At 47.7% G+C, this 26,740-nt stretch overlaps 1 protein-coding gene across 2 annotated transcripts in view; it reads left to right on the top strand.

Annotated features, from left to right (window-relative positions):
• LOC122543039 (zinc metalloproteinase-disintegrin-like MTP9) overlaps positions 1 to 26,740 on the top strand; it is a 60,849-nt gene that overhangs the window by 6,255 nt on the left and 27,854 nt on the right. For both annotated transcript variants that reach the window (XM_043681230.2, XM_043681229.2), the window contains exons 5-11: positions 10,668 to 10,744; positions 10,943 to 11,126; positions 12,668 to 12,730; positions 19,169 to 19,237; positions 22,515 to 22,684; positions 23,526 to 23,607; positions 25,227 to 25,357. In XM_043681230.2, coding sequence (XP_043537165.2) covers positions 10,668 to 10,744; positions 10,943 to 11,126; positions 12,668 to 12,730; positions 19,169 to 19,237; positions 22,515 to 22,684; positions 23,526 to 23,607; positions 25,227 to 25,357 — 776 coding nt within the window. The remainder of the gene's footprint in view (positions 1 to 10,667; positions 10,745 to 10,942; positions 11,127 to 12,667; positions 12,731 to 19,168; positions 19,238 to 22,514; positions 22,685 to 23,525; positions 23,608 to 25,226; positions 25,358 to 26,740) is intronic.

Genomic DNA, 26,740 nt, shown 5'->3' with positions numbered 1-26,740 from the left:
TGTGATCGATAGGCACGGTGGGATATGGGTCTGAGTGGGATACGGTCTGTGATCGATAGGCACAATGGGGTATGGGTCTGTGTAGGATTTGATCTGTGATCGATAGGCACAGTGGGATAAGGGTCTGAGTAGGATACTATCTGTAATCAGTACGCACGGTGGGATATGGGTCTGAGCGGGATATGCTCTGTGATTGATAGGCACGGTGGGATATGGGTCTGAGTGGGATACGGTCTGTGATCGATAGGCACAGTGGGGTATGGGTCTGAGTGGGATTCTGTCTGTGATCGATAGGCGCAGTGGGATATGGGTCTGAGTGGGATATGGTCTGTGATCGGTAGGCACAATGGGATATGGGTCTGAGTGGGATACGGTCTGTAATCGATAGGCATAGTGGGATATGGATCTGAGCGGGATACGGTCTGTGATCGATAGGCACAGTGGGATATGGGTCTGAGTGGGATACGCTCTGTGACCGGAGGCACAGTGGAATATGGGTCTAAGTGGGATACGCTCTGTGTTCAGAGGTACAGTGGGATATGGGTCTGAGTGGGATATGGTCTGTGATCAATAGGAACAGTGAGATATGTGTCTGAGTGGGATATTGTCTGTGATCGATAGGAACAGTGGGATAAGGGTCTGAGTGGGATATGGTCTGTGATCGGTAGGCACAATGGGATATGGGTCTGAGTGGGATACGGTCTGTAATCGATAGGCATAGTGGGATATGGATCTGAGCGGGATACGGTCTGCGATCAATAGGAACAGTGGGATATGTGTCTGAGTGGGATATGGTCTGTGTTCGATAGGCACAGTGGGATATGTGTCTGAGTGGGATATGGTCTGTGATCAATAGGAACAGTGGGACTTGGGTCTGAGTGGTTTATGGTCTGTGATCGATAGGCACAGTGGGATATGGGTCTGAGTGGGATATGGGTCTGAGTGGGATTCTGTCTGTGATCGATAGGCACGGTGGGATATTGGACTGAGTGGGATATGGTCCGTGATCAATACGCACGGTGGGATATGGGTGTGAGTGGGATACGGTCTGTGATCAATAGGCACAGTGGGATATGGGTCTGAGTGGGAAACGGTCTGTGATCGATAGGCACGGTGGGGTATGGGTCTGAGTGGGATACGGTCTGTGATCGATAGGCACAATGGGGTATGGGTCTGTGTAGGATTTGATCTGTGATCGATAGGCACAGTGGGATAAGGGTCTGAGTAGGATACTGTCTGTAATCAGTACGCGCGGTGGGATATGGGTCTGAGCGGGATATGCTCTGTGATCGATAGGCACGGTGGGATAGGGTCTGTGTGGGATACGGTCTGTGATCGATAGGCACAGTGGGATATGGGTCTGAATGGGATTCTGTCTGTGATCGATAGGCACAGTGGGATATGGGTCTGAGTGGGATTCTGTCTGCGATCGATAGGCACAATGGGATATGGGTCTGAGTGGGATACGGTCTGTGATCGATAGGCACAATGGGGTATGGGTCTGTGTAGGATTTGATCTGTGATCGATAGGCACAGTGGGATAAGGGTCTGAGTAGGATACTATCTGTAATCAGTACGCACGGTGGGATATGGGTCTGAGCGGGATATGCTCTGTGATTGATAGGCACGGTGGGATATGGGTCTGAGTGGGATACGGTCTGTGATCGATAGGCACAGTGGGGTATGGGTCTGAGTGGGATTCTGTCTGTGATCGATAGGCGCAGTGGGATATGGGTCTGAGTGGGATATGGTCTGTGATCGGTAGGCACAATGGGATATGGGTCTGAGTGGGATACGGTCTGTAATCGATAGGCATAGTGGGATATGGATCTGAGCGGGATACGGTCTGTGATCGATAGGCACAGTGGGATATGGGTCTGAGTGGGATACGCTCTGTGACCGGAGGCACAGTGGAATATGGGTCTAAGTGGGATACGCTCTGTGTTCAGAGGTACAGTGGGATATGGGTCTGAGTGGGATATTGTCTGTGATCAATAGGAACAGTGAGATATGTGTCTGAGTGGGATATTGTCTGTGATCGATAGGAACAGTGGGATAAGGGTCTGAGTGGGATATGGTCTGTGATCGGTAGGCACAATGGGATATGGGTCTGAGTGGGATACGGTCTGTAATCGATAGGCATAGTGGGATATGGATCTGAGCGGGATACGGTCTGCGATCAATAGGAACAGTGGGATATGTGTCTGAGTGGGATATGGTCTGTGTTCGATAGGCACAGTGGGATATGTGTCTGAGTGGGATATGGTCTGTGATCAATAGGAACAGTGGGACTTGGGTCTGAGTGGTTTATGGTCTGTGATCGATAGGCACAGTGGGATATGGGTCTGAGTGGGATATGGGTCTGAGTGGGATTCTGTCTGTGATCGATAGGCACGGTGGGATATTGGACTGAGTGGGATATGGTCCGTGATCAATACGCACGGTGGGATATGGGTGTGAGTGGGATACGGTCTGTGATCAATAGGCACAGTGGGATATGGGTCTGAGTGGGAAACGGTCTGTGATCGATAGGCACGGTGGGGTATGGGTCTGAGTGGGATACGGTCTGTGATCGATAGGCACAATGGGGTATGGGTCTGTGTAGGATTTGATCTGTGATCGATAGGCACAGTGGGATAAGGGTCTGAGTAGGATACTGTCTGTAATCAGTACGCGCGGTGGGATATGGGTCTGAGCGGGATATGCTCTGTGATCGATAGGCACGGTGGGATAGGGTCTGTGTGGGATACGGTCTGTGATCGATAGGAATGGTGGGATATGGGTCTGTGTGGGATACGGTCTGTGATCGATAGGCATGGTGGGATATTGGTCTGAGTGGGATATGGTCTGTGATGGGTAGGCACAGTGGGATATAGGTCTGTGTGGGATACAGTCTGTGATCGATAGGCACAGTGGGATATGGGTCTGTGTGGGATACGGTCTGTGATCGATAGGCACAGTGGGATATGGGTCTGTGTGGGATACGGTCTGTGATCGATAGGCACAGTGGGATATGGGTCTGAGTGGGAAACGGTCTGTGATCAATAGGCACGGTGGGATATGGGTCTGAGTGGGATATACGGTCTGTGATCGATAGGAATGGTGGGATATGGGTCTGTGTGGGATACGGTCTGTGATCGATAGGCATGGTGGGATATGGGACTGAGTGGGATTCTGTCTGTGATCGATAGGCATGGTGGTATATGGGTCTGAGTGGGATACGGTCTGTGATCGATAGGCACGGTGGGATATGTGTCTGATCGGGATACGCTCTGCGATCAATAGGAACAGTGGGATATGTGTCTGAGTGGGATATGGTCTGTGATCAATAGGAACAGTGGGACTTGGGTCTGAGTGGTTTATGGTCTGTGATCGATAGGCACAGTGGGATATGGGTCTGAGTGGGATATGGGTCTGAGTGGGATTCTGTCTGTGATCGATAGGCACGGTGGGATATTGGACTGAGTGGGATATGGTCCGTGATCAATACGCACGGTGGGATATGGGTGTGAGTGGGATACGGTCTGTGATCAATAGGCACAGTGGGATATGGGTCTGAGTGGGAAACGGTCTGTGATCGATAGGCACGGTGGGATATGGGTCTGAGTGGGATACGGTCTGTGATCGATAGGCACAATGGGGTATGGGTCTGTGTAGGATTTGATCTGTGATCGATAGGCACAGTGGGATAAGGGTCTGAGTAGGATACTATCTGTAATCAGTACGCACGGTGGGATATGGGTCTGAGCGGGATATGCTCTGTGATTGATAGGCACGGTGGGATATGGGTCTGAGTGGGATACGGTCTGTGATCGATAGGCACAGTGGGGTATGGGTCTGAGTGGGATTCTGTCTGTGATCGATAGGCGCAGTGGGATATGGGTCTGAGTGGGATATGGTCTGTGATCGGTAGGCACAATGGGATATGGGTCTGAGTGGGATACGGTCTGTAATCGATAGGCATAGTGGGATATGGATCTGAGCGGGATACGGTCTGTGATCGATAGGCACAGTGGGATATGGGTCTGAGTGGGATACGCTCTGTGACCGGAGGCACAGTGGAATATGGGTCTAAGTGGGATACGCTCTGTGTTCAGAGGTACAGTGGGATATGGGTCTGAGTGGGATATGGTCTGTGATCAATAGGAACAGTGAGATATGTGTCTGAGTGGGATATTGTCTGTGATCGATAGGAACAGTGGGATAAGGGTCTGAGTGGGATATGGTCTGTGATCGGTAGGCACAATGGGATATGGGTCTGAGTGGGATACGGTCTGTAATCGATAGGCATAGTGGGATATGGATCTGAGCGGGATACGGTCTGCGATCAATAGGAACAGTGGGATATGTGTCTGAGTGGGATATGGTCTGTGTTCGATAGGCACAGTGGGATATGTGTCTGAGTGGGATATGGTCTGTGATCAATAGGAACAGTGGGACTTGGGTCTGAGTGGTTTATGGTCTGTGATCGATAGGCACAGTGGGATATGGGTCTGAGTGGGATATGGGTCTGAGTGGGATTCTGTCTGTGATCGATAGGCACGGTGGGATATTGGACTGAGTGGGATATGGTCCGTGATCAATACGCACGGTGGGATATGGGTGTGAGTGGGATACGGTCTGTGATCAATAGGCACAGTGGGATATGGGTCTGAGTGGGAAACGGTCTGTGATCGATAGGCACGGTGGGGTATGGGTCTGAGTGGGATACGGTCTGTGATCGATAGGCACAATGGGGTATGGGTCTGTGTAGGATTTGATCTGTGATCGATAGGCACAGTGGGATAAGGGTCTGAGTAGGATACTGTCTGTAATCAGTACGCGCGGTGGGATATGGGTCTGAGCGGGATATGCTCTGTGATCGATAGGCACGGTGGGATAGGGTCTGTGTGGGATACGGTCTGTGATCGATAGGCACAGTGGGATATGGGTCTGAATGGGATTCTGTCTGTGATCGATAGGCACAGTGGGATATGGGTCTGAGTGGGATTCTGTCTGCGATCGATAGGCACAATGGGATATGGGTCTGAGTGGGATACGGTCTGTGATCGATAGGCACAATGGGGTATGGGTCTGTGTAGGATTTGATCTGTGATCGATAGGCACAGTGGGATAAGGGTCTGAGTAGGATACTATCTGTAATCAGTACGCACGGTGGGATATGGGTCTGAGCGGGATATGCTCTGTGATTGATAGGCACGGTGGGATATGGGTCTGAGTGGGATACGGTCTGTGATCGATAGGCACAGTGGGGTATGGGTCTGAGTGGGATTCTGTCTGTGATCGATAGGCGCAGTGGGATATGGGTCTGAGTGGGATATGGTCTGTGATCGGTAGGCACAATGGGATATGGGTCTGAGTGGGATACGGTCTGTAATCGATAGGCATAGTGGGATATGGATCTGAGCGGGATACGGTCTGTGATCGATAGGCACAGTGGGATATGGGTCTGAGTGGGATACGCTCTGTGACCGGAGGCACAGTGGAATATGGGTCTAAGTGGGATACGCTCTGTGTTCAGAGGTACAGTGGGATATGGGTCTGAGTGGGATATGGTCTGTGATCAATAGGAACAGTGAGATATGTGTCTGAGTGGGATATTGTCTGTGATCGATAGGAACAGTGGGATAAGGGTCTGAGTGGGATATGGTCTGTGATCGGTAGGCACAATGGGATATGGGTCTGAGTGGGATACGGTCTGTAATCGATAGGCATAGTGGGATATGGATCTGAGCGGGATACGGTCTGCGATCAATAGGAACAGTGGGATATGTGTCTGAGTGGGATATGGTCTGTGTTCGATAGGCACAGTGGGATATGTGTCTGAGTGGGATATGGTCTGTGATCAATAGGAACAGTGGGACTTGGGTCTGAGTGGTTTATGGTCTGTGATCGATAGGCACAGTGGGATATGGGTCTGAGTGGGATATGGGTCTGAGTGGGATTCTGTCTGTGATCGATAGGCACGGTGGGATATTGGACTGAGTGGGATATGGTCCGTGATCAATACGCACGGTGGGATATGGGTGTGAGTGGGATACGGTCTGTGATCAATAGGCACAGTGGGATATGGGTCTGAGTGGGAAACGGTCTGTGATCGATAGGCACGGTGGGGTATGGGTCTGAGTGGGATACGGTCTGTGATCGATAGGCACAATGGGGTATGGGTCTGTGTAGGATTTGATCTGTGATCGATAGGCACAGTGGGATAAGGGTCTGAGTAGGATACTGTCTGTAATCAGTACGCGCGGTGGGATATGGGTCTGAGCGGGATATGCTCTGTGATCGATAGGCACGGTGGGATAGGGTCTGTGTGGGATACGGTCTGTGATCGATAGGCACAGTGGGATATGGGTCTGAATGGGATTCTGTCTGTGATCGATAGGCACAGTGGGATATGGGTCTGAGTGGGATTCTGTCTGCGATCGATAGGCACAATGGGATATGGGTCTGAGTGGGATACGGTCTGTGATCGATAGGCACAGTGGGATATGTGTCTGAGTGGGATATGGTCTGTGATCAATAGGAACAGTGGGACTTGGGTCTGAGTGGTTTATGGTCTGTGATCGATAGGCACAGTGGGATATGGGTCTGAGTGGGATATGGGTCTGAGTGGGATTCTGTCTGTGATCGATAGGCACGGTGGGATATTGGACTGAGTGGGATATGGTCCGTGATCAATACGCACGGTGGGATATGGGTGTGAGTGTGATATTCTCTGTGATCAATAGGCACAGTGCGATATGGGTCTGAGCGGGATATGCTCTGTGACTGATAGGCACAGTGGGATATGGGTCTAAGTTGGATACGCTCTGTGATCAAGAGGCACAGTGGGATATGGGTCTGAGTGGGATATGCTCTGTGATCGATAGGCACGGTGGGATATGGGTCTGAGTGGGAAATGCTCTGTGATCGATAGGCACTGTGGGATTTGGGTCTGAGTAGGATTCTGTCTGTGATCGATAGGCACGGTGGGATATTGGTCTGAGTGGGATATGGTCCGTGATCAATACGTACGGTGGTATATGGGTGTGAGTGGGATATTCTCTGTGATCAATAGGCACAGTGGGATATGTGTCTGAGCAGGATACGCTCTGTGACCAATAGGCACAGTGGGATATGGGTCTGAGTGGGATATGGTCCGTGATCAATACGCAGGGTGGTATATGGGTGTGAGTGGGATATTCTCTGTGATCAATAGGCACAGTGGGATATGGGTCTGAGCGGGATATGCTCTGTGATCGATAGGCACAGTGGGGTATGGGTCTGAGTGGGATATGGTCCGTGATCAATACGCACGGTGGGATATGGGTCTGAGTGGGATACGGTCTGTGATCGAAAGGCAAGTGGAATTGATCCACACACAGTGAGGTCAAGATGAGACATTCAGTGATTATAGCAAGCTCCCAGCATCCAGCTGTGAGTCTTGCTCCAGACCCAATCCCCCACAACTTGCAGAAAGGTCTTTTGCTGTATTTACCTTCTGCTTATGATAATGGAGGAGGTATCGGTTTCCCTCGAAGGGAGCTGGGGGAGTTTCTGCTTGTGGCTGGATGAATACAGCTCCACTCCATGACTTGTTCGAACATGCCGGTAGAACTTATCTGGAATGGGATCATTCAGATGCCAGGAATCTGTACCCCGTGGCAGTCAGCTCACAAGCAGTATGTTCTGTCAGGACTGAGTCATCAAGTCATAGAGCTGTACGGCACGCAAACAGACCCTTCAGTCCAACTCCTCCATGCTGACCAGATATCCTCAATTAATCTCGTCCCATTTGCCACCACTTGGCCCATATCTCTCTGAACTCTTCCAATTCCAATTTAAAAGATGCCTTTTAAATATTGTAATTGTACAAGCCTCCATTACTTTCTCTGGCAGCTCATTCCATACACACACCACCCTCTGCATGAAAAAATTGCCCCTTTCATCCTTTTTAAATTTTTCCCCTCTCATCCTAAACCTATGTCCTCTCATTCTGGAATCCCCGACCCCAGGGAAAAGACTTTGTCTATTTATCCTATCTGTGCCTCTCATAATTTTGTAAACCTCTATAAGGTCACCCCTCAGCCTCCGACGCTCCAGGGAAAACAGTCCCAGCCTGTTCAGCCTCTCCCTATAGCTCAAATCCTCCAACCCTGGCAACATCCTTGTAGATCTTTTCTGAACCTTTTCAAGTTTCACAACATCTTTGCTATAGGAAGGAGACCAGAATTGCACACAATATTCCAATAGTGGCCTAACCAATGTCCTGTACAGCCGCAACATGACCTCCCAACTCCTGTACTCAATACTCTGACCAAGAAAGGAAAGCATACCAAACACCTTCTTCACTGTCCTATCTACCTGCGACTCCACTTTCAAGGAGCTATGAGCACGCGCTCCAAGGTCTCTTTGTTCAGCAACACTCCCTAGGACTGAGAGGCCGCCCACACTATCAGGCTCATTCACTGGCTCCCACATAAAAACATGCAGAGATACACAGACCCACACACACATAAAATTGCACATAGAAACACAGATACACATGCATGCATATACAGTCACGCATATATTATACAGTCATGCATATATACACAGGAGAAAGTGAGGTCTGCAGATGCTGGAGATCAGAGCTGGAAATGTGTTGCTGGAAAAGCGCAGCAGGTCAGGCAGCATCCAGGGAACAGGAGAATCGACGTTTCGGGCATAAGCCCTTCTTCATTCCTGAAGAAGGGCTTATGCCCGAAACGTCGATTCTCCTGTTCCCTGGATGCTGCCTGAACTGCTGCGCTTTTCCAGCAACACATTTCCAGCTCTGCATATATACACAGTCTCACAATGCACAGACAAAAACACTCACATATGCACACATCAGTACCAGATATTTACGGTTTTTCTCTCTCTCTCTCTCTCTCTGTCAGGGAAAAACCCATCCGCCTCACTCATATCTTTTCAGGAAGGAAACGGTGACTCTTATGTGACAGCAGACCCACAGCAATGTGGCTTATTTTTGAATGCCCTCTGGACAGTTCGGGATGGGTAACAGACGCTGGCTGAGCCAGTAATGTCCACATCCCATGAAGGCAGGAAAAGAATTGGGAGAAATGTGTGTCAGATGGGGAAGCTTGTGTTTGTGCAAGGCTTTGGTAGTCCCTTGTCAGAATGGATCAGTAAGTGTGATCCCAGATTACATTGAATACAACCCCTCGGTCACCTTTAAATATGTTCACCTGCTTCATTCAAGCAAAGGACAAGAAAATAACTTGGTATTCACTTTTTGGAGATAGGCAGGTGTTATAGAACTTGAAATAGTTCAGAAAAGGTTTACAAGGATGTTGCCAGGGTTGGAGGATATGACCTGTAGGGACAGTCTCAATAGGCTGGGGCTGTTTTCCCTGAAGCGTCGGAGGCTGAAGGGTGACCTTATAGAGGTTTATATAATCATGAGGAACATGGATAGGATAAATAGACAAAATCTTTTCCCTGGGATGGGGGAGTCCAAAACTAGAGGGTATAGATTTAGGATGAGAGGGGAAAGACATAAAAGAGACCTACGGGGCAACTTTTTCACACAGAGGGTGGTACGTGTACGGAATGAGCTGCCAGAGGAAGTGGTGGAGGTTGGTACAATTACAGCATTTAAAAGGCATTTGGATGGGTATATGAATAGGAAGGGTTTGGGGGGATATGGGCCGGGTGCTGGCAAATGGGACGAGGTCAGATGGGGATGTCTGTACGAGTTGAACAAAAGGGTCTGTTTCTGTGGTGTGTGACTCTCTATGACAGAGCAAGATCTCTGTTTATGAGTGGATATTCTCCCTGATCTACCTGTTCCAATAGGTCATTACACCCCTCTGAATAGGCTGGAACTTTGCCTGCTTGGTCAGAGCAAAGGACATTACCACAAGAGTCCACCCGATGTCTGAGTGTGCAGGGATCTTCCTTTGCAATGCTGTTTAACAATCTGCTCCCAGGCCTTTTGCTTCAGTTCAGTATCTCTTTCCCATTAACCACACTCGGGTTAAACAAGTCCCGCAGTGTTTTGTAAATACTCCACAGACAGCTCATTGCACCCTTGAACATGGCAACTCCTACGTAGTTGTAACCGATTATGAATCTTCTGGCATGCCTTACCACTAATAATGCGGAGAAACAGTTGTAGCATTGGGCTTGTACACGAATGAGTTTACAGATGCAAGCTCCCACCAACATCAGCAATACCAATTCAGACAGCAGCTGTACCGGGTGCTGGTTAGGAGATGGATGATCACTGGGATAAAAAGGCAAAAAGCAGAGGGGACCTGGGTTTCTTGCAGGGGCCGGGGTGGGGTAATGGAGACAGTTGAATGTGGGACTCACAGTCCAGCCTTCCTACTCATTCTGGACTGAATGGCTGAGGGCTGGGCTGATTCTGGAACAGTCAGGGGCACTGTGCTGCATCTACGTTCCATGTTCTAATTTTATTCGAATGCATGTAACACGTGGACAGCCTCTGGCCCACCCTGTCCAGAGAACGTTGGGGCTGAGAACTAGAGATTTCTCACAGATAGTGTTGATCACATGGTTATCTTTGCCTCCCAGTTGCCTGTGCTTTTTAATGTCTCCTATCTGGTTACCAGTTGCAGTTGACACATTTCCTTTTTCTTTGTTTCTCACCCATTCCCCTCACTCCTGCTAATGGCCAGGATCATTGCTATTACCATGGTTACATCAAGGGAGAAGGAGGATCTTCAGCAAGCTTCAGTACTTGTGAGGGTTTCAGGTAAGATAAGCCTGACACGTGGTCTTGCCAACAACAGCGACCTCACCCCAGTACAGCTCGTGTCTGCTGGGTGGGAGGACTGAGCTCCACAGCCTCACTGACCACTTCTGATTTCTTGCACATTTTCCTTCTGGTACTTCAGCGTTTTGGATCCAACTGGAGCCATCCTGGTTGACCATGGTCTCTTGTTTTTCCCAGCGGCTACCTCCACACAAATGGCCAAAGGTATGTGCTGGAGCCTCTGAAGGGTTCAGACAAGGATGAGCATGCACTGTACCTGTATGAGGAGCTCAGACTCCCCCTCAAAACGTGTGGGGTCGTCAACACTTCAGAGGACAGCTTAGAGCCAAGAGTGGAAGAGACTTTCAACTCCCCTCGTGAGGTACTCACATCAAGTTGACTTTTTGTCTGTAAATACATAATGTGTGAACACAAAAGGAAAGTAGGGGAAAAAGAAACACTTCCTTTGAATGTTTGCCGTTGTATGTGACGTGAGCAACTCTGCCTGGGCCCAACATTTACTGCCCGCCCCGAGTTCCCCTCATGAGAAGGTGGGGGTGAGCTGCCTTCTTGAACCGCTGCAGTCTATGCCCTGTACATAGACCCACAATGCCCTTAGGGAGGGAATTCCAGGATTGTGACCCAGTGACAATGAAGGAACGGTGACATATTTCCAAGTCAGGATGGAGAGTGGCTGAGAGAGGTACCTGCAGGGGGTGGTATTCCTGGTATCTGCTAACCTTCTCCTTCCAGATGGAAGTGATCACGGGTTTGGAAGGTGCTGCTTGAGGATCCTTGAAGAATGTCTGTGATGCGTTCTATCGATCACACACTTGGCTGCTATATTAAGCATCAGTGGTGGAGGGAGTGGGTATTTGTGGATGTGGTGCCAGTCACATGGGCTGCTTTGTCCTGAATGGTGTCAACCTTGTTGTTGGTGCTGTACACATCCAGGCAGGTGAGGAGTATTCTATCACGCCCCGACTCATGCCTTGTCGATGGTGGATAGGCTTTAGGGAGTCAGGAAGTGAGTTACTCTTCACAGACTAACACATCTCCTCTCACCCCAAAACCTATCCACATTGTACCTGCAACATGTTATATCACCCGAGATGGACCATTGCCAGGAAAGGTCTTTTGAAGTCCAATTATTGTCATCATATCAGATGAGCAATTAAAGAATTGCAAACTCCCACAAAATCAATGAGATAATAATTAAATTATGACATCGGTTGAAGGATAAGTATTGGCAATGACACCCTACTGTTCTTCTAAACAGTGCTGGAAGGATATTGTAAGCTCTGCTAAAGATGGAGATGAGAACTCGATTTGATGATAGACCTGAAAGCAGACAGGACACTGCTGTCTCTGTGCTGTGCTGAAAGCTGAGTTTATATTTGAGTTCCTGCAGTGTGACTGAGTGCGGCTTTGCACAGTGTAAGAGCTCAGAGTGGGAGATGAATGAATGTTTTATTCAGACGATGACCTGTGTAGGTGGGACAGCTCAATGCCTGACACTGTTTCACAAACAGCACTGACCATTCCTTGATTCAGCAAACTGGAACAATGGGGCAGCTTGCTATCAACCGTTCAGTGTTTAAATCAGTCAAATGCAGCCACTGCTTGTCATTACCCACAACCACAACCGATTACACAACTAGAAAAACCTGTTCATATGATTCCAGTCTGTAACTCCCTCCTGGGCATCTGTTATTTTACATATGAACCATCCCAAACCCCTTGATTAGATTCCAGACTGTCACCGAGTCTCTCATATGCAACATCAAACAAGCAATGTTTTGAGTTTGCGTTCTGAACTCTGTCCTTGGTTTATTTGCTTCCAGGTACGGGTTGTCAGGTATTTCCCTGACAGTAGTGAGAGTGGATTCTGCTGTCTTTCATTCTCTCTGTTTTTCCTTCCAGAGGAACAATTTTCTTCGAGAGAAGAAATATATTGAAGTGTACGTGGTGGCAGATAACTCTGAGGTGAGTGCATCCTTCTTTCCCTGCATTAAGGGATGCTGTAGACTGGGTGTCTGCTGTCTACTGCTTGCAGTGCTATCCCTGCCTGTCAGTTCCAAGTAGAGCTAGGCAGAGCTGTGTGGGAGTCTTCATACCAATTGTTATTCATGTCCTGACAAGAATCCTGAGCTGTAATCTGAGGAGAATGGTGACAGCAACCTGATGATTGATATTGAATGTAGTGCACAGAAATAGGCCATTTGGCCTGACCAATCAATGCTTGTACTAGCCACTTCTGCCCACTGTGTTTCACTTCAGCCTGAGAGTATACCATCCCCTACCTTGTATGTTTGTTCAGCTTCCTGTTGGTGTATCCACAGGTCTTGTGGTAATGTCTCAGTGTGGGAGCAAGTTCCACATTCTCACCACTCTCTGGGTAAGTAGTTCTCTTCAGTTCCCCATTGGATTGAGTTGTGGCAGTGACCCCCATGACCCTCTGTCATCACCTCCTTCCAGAATCTACTCTACCCAACCCTTTTCCAATCTTAGAGGCCAATAAAACACCAATCTTCAACTTCTCCTTGTCAAGTTTCTTTTATAGACTCGTGGGACTTGAGGGGCAGAGGTAACACCAGCATTTATTGCCCTTGACCTGTGCAGATTTTCTTGGCCAATTCAGAGGGAAGTTAAGAATGAGTCTCATAGAACATAGAACATTATAGCGCAGTGCAGGCCCTTCGGCCCTCGATGTTGCGCTGCCCTGTCATACTAATCTGAAGCCCATCCCACCTACACTATTCCATGTATGTCCATATGCCTGTCCAATGACGACTTAAATGCACTTAAACTTGGCGAATCTACTACCATTGCAGGCAAAGCATTCCATATCCTTACTACTCTCTGAGTAAAGAAACTACCTCTGGCATCTGTCTTATACCTGTCTCTCCTCACTTTAAAGTTGTGTCCCCTTGTGTTTGCCATTCCCATACCTAGAAAAAGGCTCTCCCTGTCCACCCTATCTAACCCTCTGATTATCTTGTATGTCTCTATTAAGTCACCTCTCAACCTTCTTCTCTCTAACGAGAACAGCCTCAAGGCCCTCAGCCTTTCCTCGTAAGACATTCCTTCCATATCAGGCAACATCCTAGTAAATCTCCTCTGCACCCTTTCCAAAGCTTCCACATCCTTCTTATAATGTGGTGACCAGAACTGCACGCTGTCTCGAGTCACATTCGGGTAGATTTCCTTCCCGGAAGGACATGTGTGAACCCAATGACCTTGTATAACAGACATGGTTGCTATTAGAGTAGCTATAATTCCAGATTCTTATTGTAGTCAAATTTCACCATCTGTCGGGCTGGGATTTGAAGCCTCTGCCTCCCACAAATAAGAGCCTGGGGTTTTGGATTCCTTGATGAAAATGTATTGCTGGAAAAGTGCAGCAGGTCAGGCAGCATCCAAGGAGCAGGGGAATCGACGTGTCGGGCATGAGCCCTTCTTCAGGGCTCTGTTTTGGATTCCTTATCCAGTGACATTACCCCCCCCCCCCCGCCCGCCCGCCCGCCTCACCTCTCTCATGGGATGGCCCACTCTATGTTTACTGTGAGGTTGCTCCATTGGGGATGGCAGCTCCCAGGGAACTGAAAGGTTTGAGAGACACCCTCTGATGTGCAGAGTGTGAAGAGTTTGGTGAAATCTGTTGGCTGTCACTCACATGCAGGCAGACCCAGATGTCCCAACACTGTCCCGCTTTACTCTTTACCCCACCTGCAAAGGGCATCTCCTCTTTCTGGTGTGAATGTAACCTCCTTCAGAGTATTTGATTTATTGTTGTCAAAAGTACCTGAGTATCCTGAAAAATTTTGTTTTGAGAGCAGTGCAGGCAGATCATAATACACAAGGACATACAAGATCATCGGGTGTTTTAGACAGAACAAGGCATACTAAGTTACAGCTGCACAGGAGGTGTACAAATACAAGATCAACATTCGATGTCACATTTGATAGGTCCATTCAGCCCTCTAACTTAAACATCAGGGAAGCAGGTGTTCTTGAACCTGTTGGTGTGTGTGTTTAAGCTTTTGTATCTTTTGCCTGATGGAAGGTTTGGAAGAGATTATACCCAGGTTGGGAGGGGACTTTGATGATGTTGGCTGCCTTTCCATTTAGATGCAGTCAAGAGATGGCAGGTTGGCTTTTATGATGGACTCGGCTATATCCTTTCACAATACAGAGAGTAGAAGTAAGCCCAGTCCTCTGAGTGTGGGGCTCGATGTAATAATTCACACAGCCTCTGTTCTTCAGTTCTATTCCTTTCAAAGTGTCGGCTGCAGCTCCCTTCCCCAGCTGAACTGGTTCATGGTTCAGTTCCACTCCCGGCACCTTCCCCTGCAACCGCAAGAAATGCAAAACTTGCGCCCACACCTCCCCCCTTACTTCCCTCCAAGGCCCCAAGGGATACTTCCATATCCGCCACAAATTCACCTGCACCTCCACACACATCATCTATTGCATCTGCTGCACCCGTTGTGGCCTCTATATTGGGGAGACAGGCCGCACACTTGCGGAACGTTTCAGAGAACACCTCTGGGACACCCGGACCAACCAACCCAACCACCCCATGGCTCAACACTTCAACTCCCCCTCCCACTCCACCAAGGACATACAGGTCCTTGGGCTCCTCCATTGCCAGACCATAACAACACAACGGTTGGAGGAAGAGCGCCTCATCTTCCGCCTAGGAACCCTCCAACCACAAGGGATGAACTCAGATTTCTCCAGTTTCCTCATTTCCCCTCCCCCCACCTTGTCTCAGTCAAATCCCTCGAACTCAGCACCGCCTTCCTAACCTGCAATCTTCTTCCTGACCTCTCCGCCCCTACCCCACTCCGGCCTATCACCCTCACCTTGACTTCCTTCCACCTATCACATTTCCAACGCCCCTCCCCCAAGTCCCTCCTCCCTACCTTTTATCTTAGCCTGCTGGACACACTTTCCTCATTCCTGAAGAAGGGCTTATGCCCGAAACGTCGATTCTCCTGTTCCTTCGATGCTGCCTGACCTGCTGCGCTTTTCCAGCAACACATTTTCAGTTCAGTTCCACTTTGTACAGTTTGTAAATGGTGAACGCTTCTGGACTGCACAGTTTTCCTGTCACTGTGAGTGACTGAGACCACAATTCAGTAACTTTCTTCAAAGCTTCTTTGTTGAACACAACAGTATGTACTTCTCAGTCAATATATCTTTCCCTCTGTCATTCAGACCATTCCATCTTTCTCCTCAGAGATGTTTGGACGAAGATTGAGAGGGGGGGCCTAACAAAGGAGTAGAAGATTATGAATGGCACAGGTGAAATGCATAGTATGGCACTTTTTCTATGAGTAAAGGGGTTACTAACCCAGGGGGCATAGATTGAAGCTAAGAGCTGGAAGGCAAGAAGGAAAGCTGAGGAGAAAGCTTTTCACCCGGAGGGTGGTGGGACTCACTGCCTGAAACTGGCTGAGTCAGAACCCCTCGTAACATTTAAGCAGCATTGTGGTATTGACTTCCATTGCCAGAGCCTCCACATATATGCATCAAGAGCTGGAAAATGGGATTAGTGTAGCCAGATCTTCGTTGACCAGTACAGGCAGTATGGGCCAAATGGCATCCTTCTTTGCTATAAATGTCAACAAGTCAATGGGAGTACAAGACAGCTGATGCATCATTACCCAGGTGACAGTGCCACCACTCACACTTCATGAGATTCTTGTCCAACAACATGCTTATGCTGCAGATCTGTCAGTGCCTGTCTTTGTATTCAATTTCCAATTGTGTTCCAGTTTCCTGGCCACCTTCCATGGCCTCAGGACTTGTCAAGTGCTCAGTGTGTGAATGAAGCTGTCTTTAAGTGTGGTCTCTGTGGTTGACTGGGAAACGCGAGAAGGATAAGTTGTAAATTCTGGCATTCAGAGTGCTCTCCTCATCCCAGGAATGAACAATTCACAAAAAAGTCAGTTTGTTTTTCTATAATCTCCTATAGGCAGCAACAGCTTTGTGAGCACACATTGGGGTTTTGTTTTATTTGTTCATGGGAGGTGGCATTGTTGGTTGGTCTAGCTTTTGTTGCTCATCCCTCATTGCCCAGCGGGCATTGAAGCACCAGTTATTGTACCTTGCTGAGGGTCGAGAGTCACCTAAAGGCCAGACAAGGTAAGGATTGCAGATTTCCCCCCTCCAAAGGGTATTTGTATACCAGGTGGGGTTTTCCCGACAAGTGACAGTTATCAACAAGTTAGCTTTTAATTCCAGATTTTATATTTTGTCGGATTCAAATTGCACCATGTGCCGTAGTGTGATTTGAACCGATGTGTCCAGAACATTTCATCTGGGTTTCTGGGTTCGAGTGTGGTGGGATTTTTCTGTGTCTTTCTGAGAAGGCGGACTGGACCACAATTTAATCAACAGGATGTTGCCTGGTATGGGGGATCTTAGCTCGGAGGAAAGGTTAGAAAGACTGGGTTTGTTTTCACTGGAATGTAATAGGTTGAGGGGCGACCTGGTCGAAGTTTAAAAGGTTGTGAATGGTATGGATAGAGTGTAATGTATGAGGCTTTTTTCCAGCGTGGAGGGGTCAGTTACTCAAAGACACAAGTTCAAGGTGCGGGGGGGTGGGGGAGATGTTTAAAAGAGATGTGCTCGGCACATTTTTCACACAGAGGGCGGCCAGAGACAGTATATTCCAGTTAAGGTGAAAGGAAAGGCTGGGAGGTGGAGGGAATGTTGGATAATTAGAGAAATTGAGGGTTCAGTTAAGAAAAAGAAGGAAGCATACATTAGGTATAGACAGGATGGATCGAGTGAATTCTTAGAAGGGTATAAAGGAAATAGAGTCATAGAGATGTGCAGCATGGAAACAGACACTTCAGTCCAACCTGTCCATGCCGACCAGATATCCCAACCCAATCTAGTCCCACCTGCCAAATCAGGAGGGCAAAAAGGGGACATGAGGTAGCTTTGGCAAATAGGGTTAATGAGATTCCAAAGGGTTTTTACAAATACATTAAGGACACAAGGGAAACTAGGGAGAGAATAGAACCCCTCAAAGATCAGCAAAGCAGCCTTTATGTGGAGCCGAGGAGATGGGGGAGATGCTCAGACTGGAGTGCCACAAGAATCAGTGCTGGGTCACTACTTTTCATCATTTATATAAATGATTTGGATGTGAGCATAAGAGGTACAGTTAGTAAGTTTGAAGATGACACCAAAATTGGAGGTGTAGTGGACAGCAAAGAAGGTTACCTCAGATTACAACGAGATCTTGACCAGTTGGGCTAATGGGCTGAGAAGTGGCAGATGGAGTTTAATTCAGATAAATGCGAGGTGCTGCATTTTGGGAAAACAAATCTTAGCAGGACTTATACACTTAATGGTAAGGTCCTAGAGAATGTTGCTGAACAAAGAGACCTTGGAGAGCATGTTCATGGCTCCTTGAAGGTGGAGTTGCAGGTAGATAGGATAGTGAAGGCAGCGTTCGGTATGCTTTCCTTTATTGAGTATTGAGTGCAGGAGTTGGGAGGTCATGTTGCAGATGTACAGGACATTGGTTAGGCCACTGTTGGAATATTTCATGCAATTCTGGTCTCCTTCCTATAGCAAAGATGTTGTGAAACTTGAAAGGGTTCAGAAAAGATTTGTTGCCAGGGTTGGAGGATTTGAGCTACAGGGAGAGGCTGAACAGGCTGGGGCTGTTTTCCCTGGAGTGTCGGAGACTGAGGGGTGACCTTATAGAGGTTTATAAAATTATGTGGGCCATGGATAGGATAAATAAACATCTTAAATAAATAAATAAAGTCTTTTCCCAGATGTAGGGTAGTGAGAACTAGAGGGTATAGGTTTAGGGTGAGAGGGGAAAGATATAAAAAGGACCTAAGGAGCAACTTTTTCACTCAGAGGGTGGTATGTGTATGGAATGAGCTGCCAGAGGATGTGGTGGAGGCTGGTACAATTGCAACATTTAAAAGGCATCTGGATGGGCAGATGAATAGAAAGGGTTTAGAGGGATATAGGCCAAATGCTGGCAAATGGGACTACATTTAGTGAGGATATCTGGTCGGCATGAAGGAGTTGCATCCTGGAACGCGCTGCCAGAGGGAATGGTGGAAGCAGACACAATAGCAGCATCTAGAGGAGCACCTGGACGAATACATGAATCGGAAGGGGATAGATGGATGTGGATCCTGTAAGTGAAGGCAGTTCTAGTATGGAAAGGCAAAATGTGTCGACGCAGGCTTGGAGGGTTGAAAGGCCTGTTCCTACGCTGTATTGTTCTTTGCTGTTCTAACTCTGACAGAGCAGTTCCAGACTGAGGAAGTAATATGGAGCACTCGCTATTCAGTTTCCTACACTCTGCCCTGTCCAGCGATGGGTATGATGGACATGTGTTCTGTGTTTAATGGCCATGACTGTCGATTTGTTTTTCAGTATCGACACTTTGGCAGCTTGGAAGCACTGAGGAGCAGGGTGTTTGAGGCAGTCAATCACATTAATCTGGTAAGTCACAGTGAAACAACATGAGACACCGCTACTGCTTCCTGATTGATGTGACAGCTCCTGCTCCCCTTCCAATAGATGTTTAGCCTTCCTTAATTTTTGCATTTATTTTTCATTGCTTTTCTCCCCTCCTTTCTTCAATTTATGCTGAAGGATTGAGCTCATCATTTTTCTCAGAAACGTATGAATACTTTCTATTTGAGCCTTTCCGTCGACTAATCCATCCTCCATTTATTATAAAGCTCTGCTTCACCTTGAAGACTGGGAGCATCCTCCCTGGGAAAAAGCATCAGATTTATAGCTATCACTCTGAGACAGTGCTGCTTGAGCAATAAAGTTCATTGTGTCATTTTGTAGAGATTTCTACGTAAAGACTCTCTGCAGAGTGACAAATGATGTTTCAGTGCTGTACCAAATGTCATGGTGCTTTGCATTTTTTTGCAGTTAAGACTGCTTCTTGACCAAAACAATTGCTTGAAATTTTATAGCTGACCTTGAGATGTATGGGTAGCACTCGTAAGACACATTGATTACTGTCCCCTTGAGAAGGTGGGGTGAGCTGCCTTCTTGAACCAATGCAATCCATTTGGTATTGGCAAACCCACAGTACCCTGAGGGAGGGAGTTCAAGGATTTTGACCCAGTGACAGTTTGAAGTTTGCATCACAAATCCATAGGGTGGTTAACAAGGTGGAAGTGAGGACTGCAGATGCTGGAGATCAGAGCTTAAAAATGTGTCGCTGGAAAAGCGCAGCAGCTCAGGCAGCATCAAAGGAGCAGGAGAATTGACGTCGCCCGAAACGTCAATTCTCCTGTTCCTTTGATGATGCCTGACCTGCTGCGCTTTTCCAGCAACACATTTTTAAGCTCTGGTTAACAAGGTGTTTAGCATGCTTGCCTTCACTGCACAGACCTTTGATTGCAGGTTGTACAGGAAGTTGGTGAGGCCTCTTCTGCAATACTGTGTCAGCTGTGGTCGCCCTTTTACAGGATTCATAATGTTAAGCTGGAGAGGGCTCAGGAGAGATTTACCAGGGGGTTGCTGGGAATGGAGGGTTTGAGCTTTGAGGAGAGGTTGGAAAGGCTGGGACTTCTTTCACTGTTGTGTCGGTGGTTGGGAGGTGACCTTGTAGAGGTTTATAAAATCATGACGGGTACAGATGAGGTGAATGACAGGGGTCTTGAGGGTGGGAGATTTCAAGACGAGAAGGCATATTTTTAAGATGAAAGGAGAAAGATTTTAAAAAGACACAAGGGGCAAATTGTTTACACAGAGAGTGTTTGGTGGAGTGGGCACAGTTCTCATGTTTAAAAGGTACGTGACTCGAAAAGGTTTGGGGAGATATGGCCCAAGTGCAGGCAGGTGGGGCGTGGTTAGTTTGGGATTAAGGTTAACATGGACTGGTTGGACCGAAGTGCCTATTTCTGTACTCTATGACTCAATGACTCAATAGCCTGCAGCACTTGATCATTTCAGTGGTGAAACTGTTGCTTCTTCTTTGTTTTCAATGTGATCTTTTTTTTTCTTGGCCATTCATGCAAAGCGCAAACATCCAAAATTATTGAATTTATCTATTCAAGTTCAACCATTCACCCGATGAAGTTCAGCTCTGCGTATTCAATAAACTGATCGCCATATGTGGAATCCAGCAGGGAATAAAAAGTCAGAGATGGACACTGGTTTTATTGTAAATTGACAGTTTAGCACATCGAGCAGTTTCTGCTTTTGCCCTGTAGAACCAACTGCCTAGTGTAGGAGAACTCAGCTCTTCAATACACACGCCAGTGAAAAGTGTTCACACTCACGCCTACTCTGGTTAACCCTTAAATGAGCTGAAAATGTGTTGCTGGAAAAGCGCAGCAGGTCAGGCAGCATCCAAGGAGCAGGAGAATCGACATTTCGGTCATGAGCCCTTCAGGAACATCCTGAAGAAGGGCTCATGCCCAAAACGTCGATTCTCCTGCTCCTTGGATGCTGCCTGACCTGCTGCGCTTTTCCAGCAACACACTTTCAGCTCTGATCTCCAACATCTGCAGTCCTCATTTTGCCCTAACCCTTAAAGGAGCCCAATTCTCTCATGGTGATAGGTGGAGGCATTCCTTCTGCTTTCTTTGATGATTATTGGTGCTTTGGGGGAGGGTGCAGTTGTTATCAAAATGTTCCCATGAGAAGTTAAATCTTGGTAAGTCCACTGCCTGCCGAAGAGTTCAGCAGTGCCACCTCTGACATGTGACCGAGGGGCCATCCTTGGTAGCAAGGAGGACAACCTCCACCACCAGATGGAAGCCCAATATGAAAGTCTTACTGACACTGGGGCTGAAAGGGTGGCACGCTGAATGGGCAGAAAGTCACTGTCACTTGGCGATTTCCTGGAGTCACTGAGAAAGAGGAACAGATTTGCATGTGGAGTGACTTGGACACCTTGGGGACATTTCCCTCACTGGGTGGCCATTTTGAACTGCAGGCATTCCCCTCACGACTTCCATTGTTTAACCCTTTAAGTACCAATACTCAATATAAAACATGCATTCACTGCAACATTCACTTTTAACTTCATCTAACCTTCAACTTTAACTCACTTCATTTCACTTCACTTTACCTGACTTTAACTTAATTCACCTTTAACCCGAACTCCATCTTTAACTGGAGAAGTTTGGCTGGAAACAAATACTACTCCGAGGGTGTTGGCCAAGATTTGCTCTCGGTGTAGATCTTGCCTCGTGGTTTTGATGCCCTCTCTGAAACAACTTCGGTGCAAGTGCTTCTTAGATGTTGGCCTCAATGGGCACTCCTGCAAAATCCTTTCTTCTGCTATCTCGTGTCCCAAAACATGCTCGTCCTTCCAGAATCTTCTCTGGCACTCAGCCAATGAACTGAACGAACCCCTGGTCACAGTGTTTGATCCCAGCCAATGGGGTTTACTGGTAAAGAGCTCCCAGATGTTTACGCCAAGTCATGAACAGCCACATTGCACGCTCCATATATGGTAATAGCAGTGCCAGTCTGTGTTGCAGATACCGCCCTTATTTGGTCAAGACATGAAACTGCAGGTCACAGACTTCAGGACAGCTCACGACGTGTCCTGGCTGCAGTTTTAAATGAGGTCAGAGTACAAACCAGCTTGATCAACATTCCCAGCATTCTTGGTTGTAGCTCTTAACCAGTATTGTTACCATTTCTGCTGTTAGCCACACCATCCTTCCTGGCCAAAGACACCAATCCTCATTCAAAGTCCCTTTGTCCAATCATCTCTCTCTCTGTCTCCACTCCCCGACAGCTTTACCAACCCCTGAGGACACACGTAGCCTTGATTGGTCTGGAGATCTGGTCCAGTGGAGATCAGTTCTTTGTTGAAAAAGATGCTGGTCGTACTCTGACGAACATGTTGGAGTGGCGCAGAAACAAGTTGCTACCAAGAAAGGGACATGACAACATCCAATTTATCACGTAAGTATCGGTGCTGCCTCCAGCTCCTGTTTTATTTTTGTTGTTGTACATGGCAACATGATTGTGGAGGGTTAGGTGATAGCATTGCTGTCCAACAAAACAGTCCTGCTCATCCTTTAGTGGTCCGTGCATGCACACAAAGGAAATCATGGCGGACGGCTCTATATAATGGTCTTCCATTCTATTGTTAAGATCGATGGGTATACACTCAATTTTTCTTTAATCAGGAGGAAGATCAAGGGTTATGGGCAAAAGGCAGGAAAGTGGAGTTGAGGATGATCAGATCAGATCAGCCATTATCTCATTTCATGGTAGTGTAGACTTGATGGGCTGAATGGCCTATGTCTTCTGTTCTTCGATGTTTACTTAAATACTTGGAGCACTTGTAAGGAGGATGTTTGTGTATGGAGTCACCCCGTCCTCGAGACTCCTCCAATGATGCTAATGTTTTGGCTAGACATGTTAGATTGGGTTTGCAACTGTTACCAATATCCTGCCTGTCTGCTCTGGATACATCCTTGGTCTTGAAGAGGGAGGGGAACATGATGTCTGTGGGTACATTTGAGGCCAGCTGCGTTAGGGGGCACCACGGACACTGGAATGGACAATACCTACCATCTCTCCACCCCTTTAAACTCACGCCAATCAGTAAGTATTGCCTTTGGACATTTGAGTCTGACTAGGGGAACCTCGGCTTGGGGGTTGGGCTGCCAGTGCTTAGATGGCTATGGAGGCTGACATCTCACCTTAGCCCAGACTGTGAGAGGTTATTCCTGAGGAGGTCCATTGGTGTTGCAGTGAAGAGAAGACTCAGATTGTCTTTTTGTCCTTCCTGTTGTAGGCATGTGGACTTCACTGGCGATACCATCGGCTTGGCCCAAGTGAGTGCCATGTGTACACAAGGCTCTGGGGCTATCAACCAGGTAAGGGAGGCATTGGGTCAGTGATATTCTAAATAGACTTCCAATCCAGAGATCCCAGGTCCAGGTTCTGAGAAGGGGAGGAGTGGTGGAATTTGAATTCCATAAAAGTTTGGAATTACGAAAGCAATGATGACCATGAAATGATTATTAATTGTCTGGGGAAAAACCATCTGCAACTCTAAGGTGCTTACAATAAGGATCTGGCTTGTATGTGACTCCAGACCCACAGCAATGTGGACAATAAATGCTGGTCCAAGCAGTGAGTCCCACATGCTGTGAATGAAGAATTTAAAAAGAGCCCCGTGTTTAACTAAACTTGCTGTATAGCCAGGGCTGAATGGCCCAATGATGCTACCACCATCCAAAGTCACTGAGAATACTTGAGGAATTGTTTGACCGGAGGATGTTTGTGTATGGAGTCACCCCGTCCTCGAGACTCCTCCAATGATGCTGATGTTTTGGCTAGACGTGTTAGGTTGGGTTTGCAACTGTTACCAATATCCTGCCAGTCACCAGCAGCATCGCTGAATAGTTGACAAGGTTGAGTGGAAAAGTAATGTCGTGCTTGGAGAACTTTGTAAAATATTTCTGCACAGGTTGAGAGCATTGCTGACTTGAACAGTATTTGTTGTCGATCTCTCGTTGTCCAAAAGAGTTAAGGTTGAAGGCCTGGAGTCACAACTAGACCCAGACTGGGTAAGGACAGCAGATCTCCTTCCCTGAAGGGCATTGGTGAACCTAGTAGGTTTACAATAGTCATCAGTGGTTACATCACATCGTGTCAACATGTTAGTGATTGACAGCACAGTGAAGGATTTGCCCTGACAAAGGTATATGCACATCGTATCATAACACAACAGTGCAATGTGAGTGTATTTCAGGCAAAATCTGAAACCAGTCCACCTGAGGAATTATTCAGAAAACTGGTCAAAGTGTGATCAGAGAGGTCAGAGACTATTTTGGGAAAGGTTTTAGGCAACAATTCGAGAGGAGAGACTTGCTGAAGAAATGGCTGCCACTCACAGAGTGACGAGGAAAGTGTGCAAGTTCAGAGTCAGAGGAGTGAGGACATCTCCAGGGGTGGTCAGGCAGGAGCAGGTTTCCGAGATCAGGCGTGGCTGTAGATTGCTTTCAAAGCTGGAGTGAGGATTTTAAAACTGAGCCATCGCTGGACAGGGGCCAATGCAGGCCAGTGAGAATCGGTGCAACAGGTAAGCAGGAGACCTGACAACTCAATGCCCAGATGATCTGAAGTTGCCCAAAGCTGGAAGGTCAGAAGTCAGCCCAAGAGAATGTGGAAGCTATCAGCTCCAGAGGCAAATAGAAAGTGGCACGAGTTGAGAGTGTGGTGCTGGAAAAGCACAGCAGGTCAGGCAGCATCCGAGGAGCAGGAAAATTGACGTTTTGGGCTAGAGCCCTTCATCAGGGGCAAGGGTGAAGCTGGGCAATATTATCTGGTGTCAAGGGACAGTAGATGGGGTGAGGGGGCTTACTGATGTCCAGGGGTTTCCTAAGGCCCAGTAGGAGCCAGGGTGAGAAAGTGCGATCAACAGACAGTGACTGACCTGTCTGGGTTGTGTTTGTGATGGGATTGCTGAAGTGTGATCCTCCTCCCACAGGATCACACCAACAACGTCCACGGAGTGGCATCGACGATAGCACACGAGATGGGCCACAATCTGGGCATGAACCATGATGATGACAATTGCAACTGTGATTCTAGGTCTTGTATCATGTCTCCAGTTCTGAGGTGAGTCTGATTCACTCCCCTGTGGGGCTGAATATCGATTGAGGTCGCAAACTTCTAGCCATTCAAGCCTGCTTTGCCACTCAGAATGACAATGGCTGATCGGCCAACTCCATACCCTGTTCCCATTTCCCCCCCCCATCCTTCAATCCCTTTAGCACTCGGAACTATGTAAACTCCTTCTTGAAAATGATTTGGTCTCAACCATTTTCTGTGGCAGAGAATTCCACATGTTCCGTACTCTCTGGGTGAAGACATTTCTCCTAGTGCCAGTCCGAAATGGTCTACCCCACCTCTTTAGACTGTGACCCTTGGATCTGGACTCCCGCTTATCAAGAACATCCTTCTTGTGTTTATACCAGTCCAGTCCAGTTAGAATTGTTTATGTTCTGTGAGAATGCCCCTCATCCTTCTTAACTCCAGTGAAAAAAACCCTGACTGATCTATCCACATATGTGAGTCCTGCCATCATAGGAATCTGTCTGGTAAATATTCTTTGCACTCTCTCCCTCATCAGAATATCATCCTCAGAAAAGGAGACCAAAACTGCACCCAATACTCTAAGGGTGGTCTCACCAAGGCCCTGTACAATGACAGCAAGGCATCACTGCTCCTGTCCTCGGGTCCTCTCGCTATGAAGGCTCGCAGACACCTGCCGTGCCGTACCGACATGTTTACTTTGACATTATTACAAAAACAAAACCAAGGCAGTGGGGTCATGAAACATTCTGAAGGCTGAGCTAGATGAAGGATTATTGGGGATATGCAGGAATGGAGAGTCGAGGCTTAAATCAGATCAGCCATGACCTTCATTGAATGACAGGGCAGGCTCAAAGGGCCGAATGGCCTACTCTCGTTCCTTGTTTGTATTTCTTTGTCACTGAGAAGCCCTGTTTGTCAGAAACTGGGAAAGGAAAGCCAAGGAACACAGTGATTGGGTTCAATGGGTATGAACATTGCCCTTACCAAGAGCTGGTTTGGTGATCTATTGTTCAAACTCTACCACACCCAGACAGCTCGGTCTTGTTTCCTTTGCAACACAACCGTCACTTTGCTCGGGGATTCCTCTGTAGAATCTACCAGACTAAAGAGACAATAAAATGCCACTGAGTGTGAGTCTGACTCACCATCCAGTCCATCAGTGGACCCTCCTGCCTTTTGAACTTTTCCCATTCTCCTTCCGAAAGTTGCTATCCCCGGATCTAGTCCGGCTTCAAAATCCTGACAATGCAAAATGCCCCCAATTCCTTTGTCGCTCGCCAGAGTTCTGTCCTGCCTGCAGTTTTCAGAGGAGGTGGAAGGCCATTTGAGACAGGCACAAGTGGCAGGGTCTGGTCAGAGATAGGGGTTAGATGAATGAATCTGTGGGGTGGAGGGGTGTGGTTC

The sequence above is a fragment of the Chiloscyllium plagiosum genome, unplaced genomic scaffold (genome assembly GCF_037043375.1).
Source record: "Chiloscyllium plagiosum isolate Xiang-an unplaced genomic scaffold, Cpla_swu_hap1 HiC_scaffold_48, whole genome shotgun sequence".
NCBI lineage: Eukaryota > Metazoa > Chordata > Chondrichthyes > Orectolobiformes > Hemiscylliidae > Chiloscyllium > Chiloscyllium plagiosum.
This window is presented reverse-complemented; position numbering and strand designations above follow the sequence as displayed.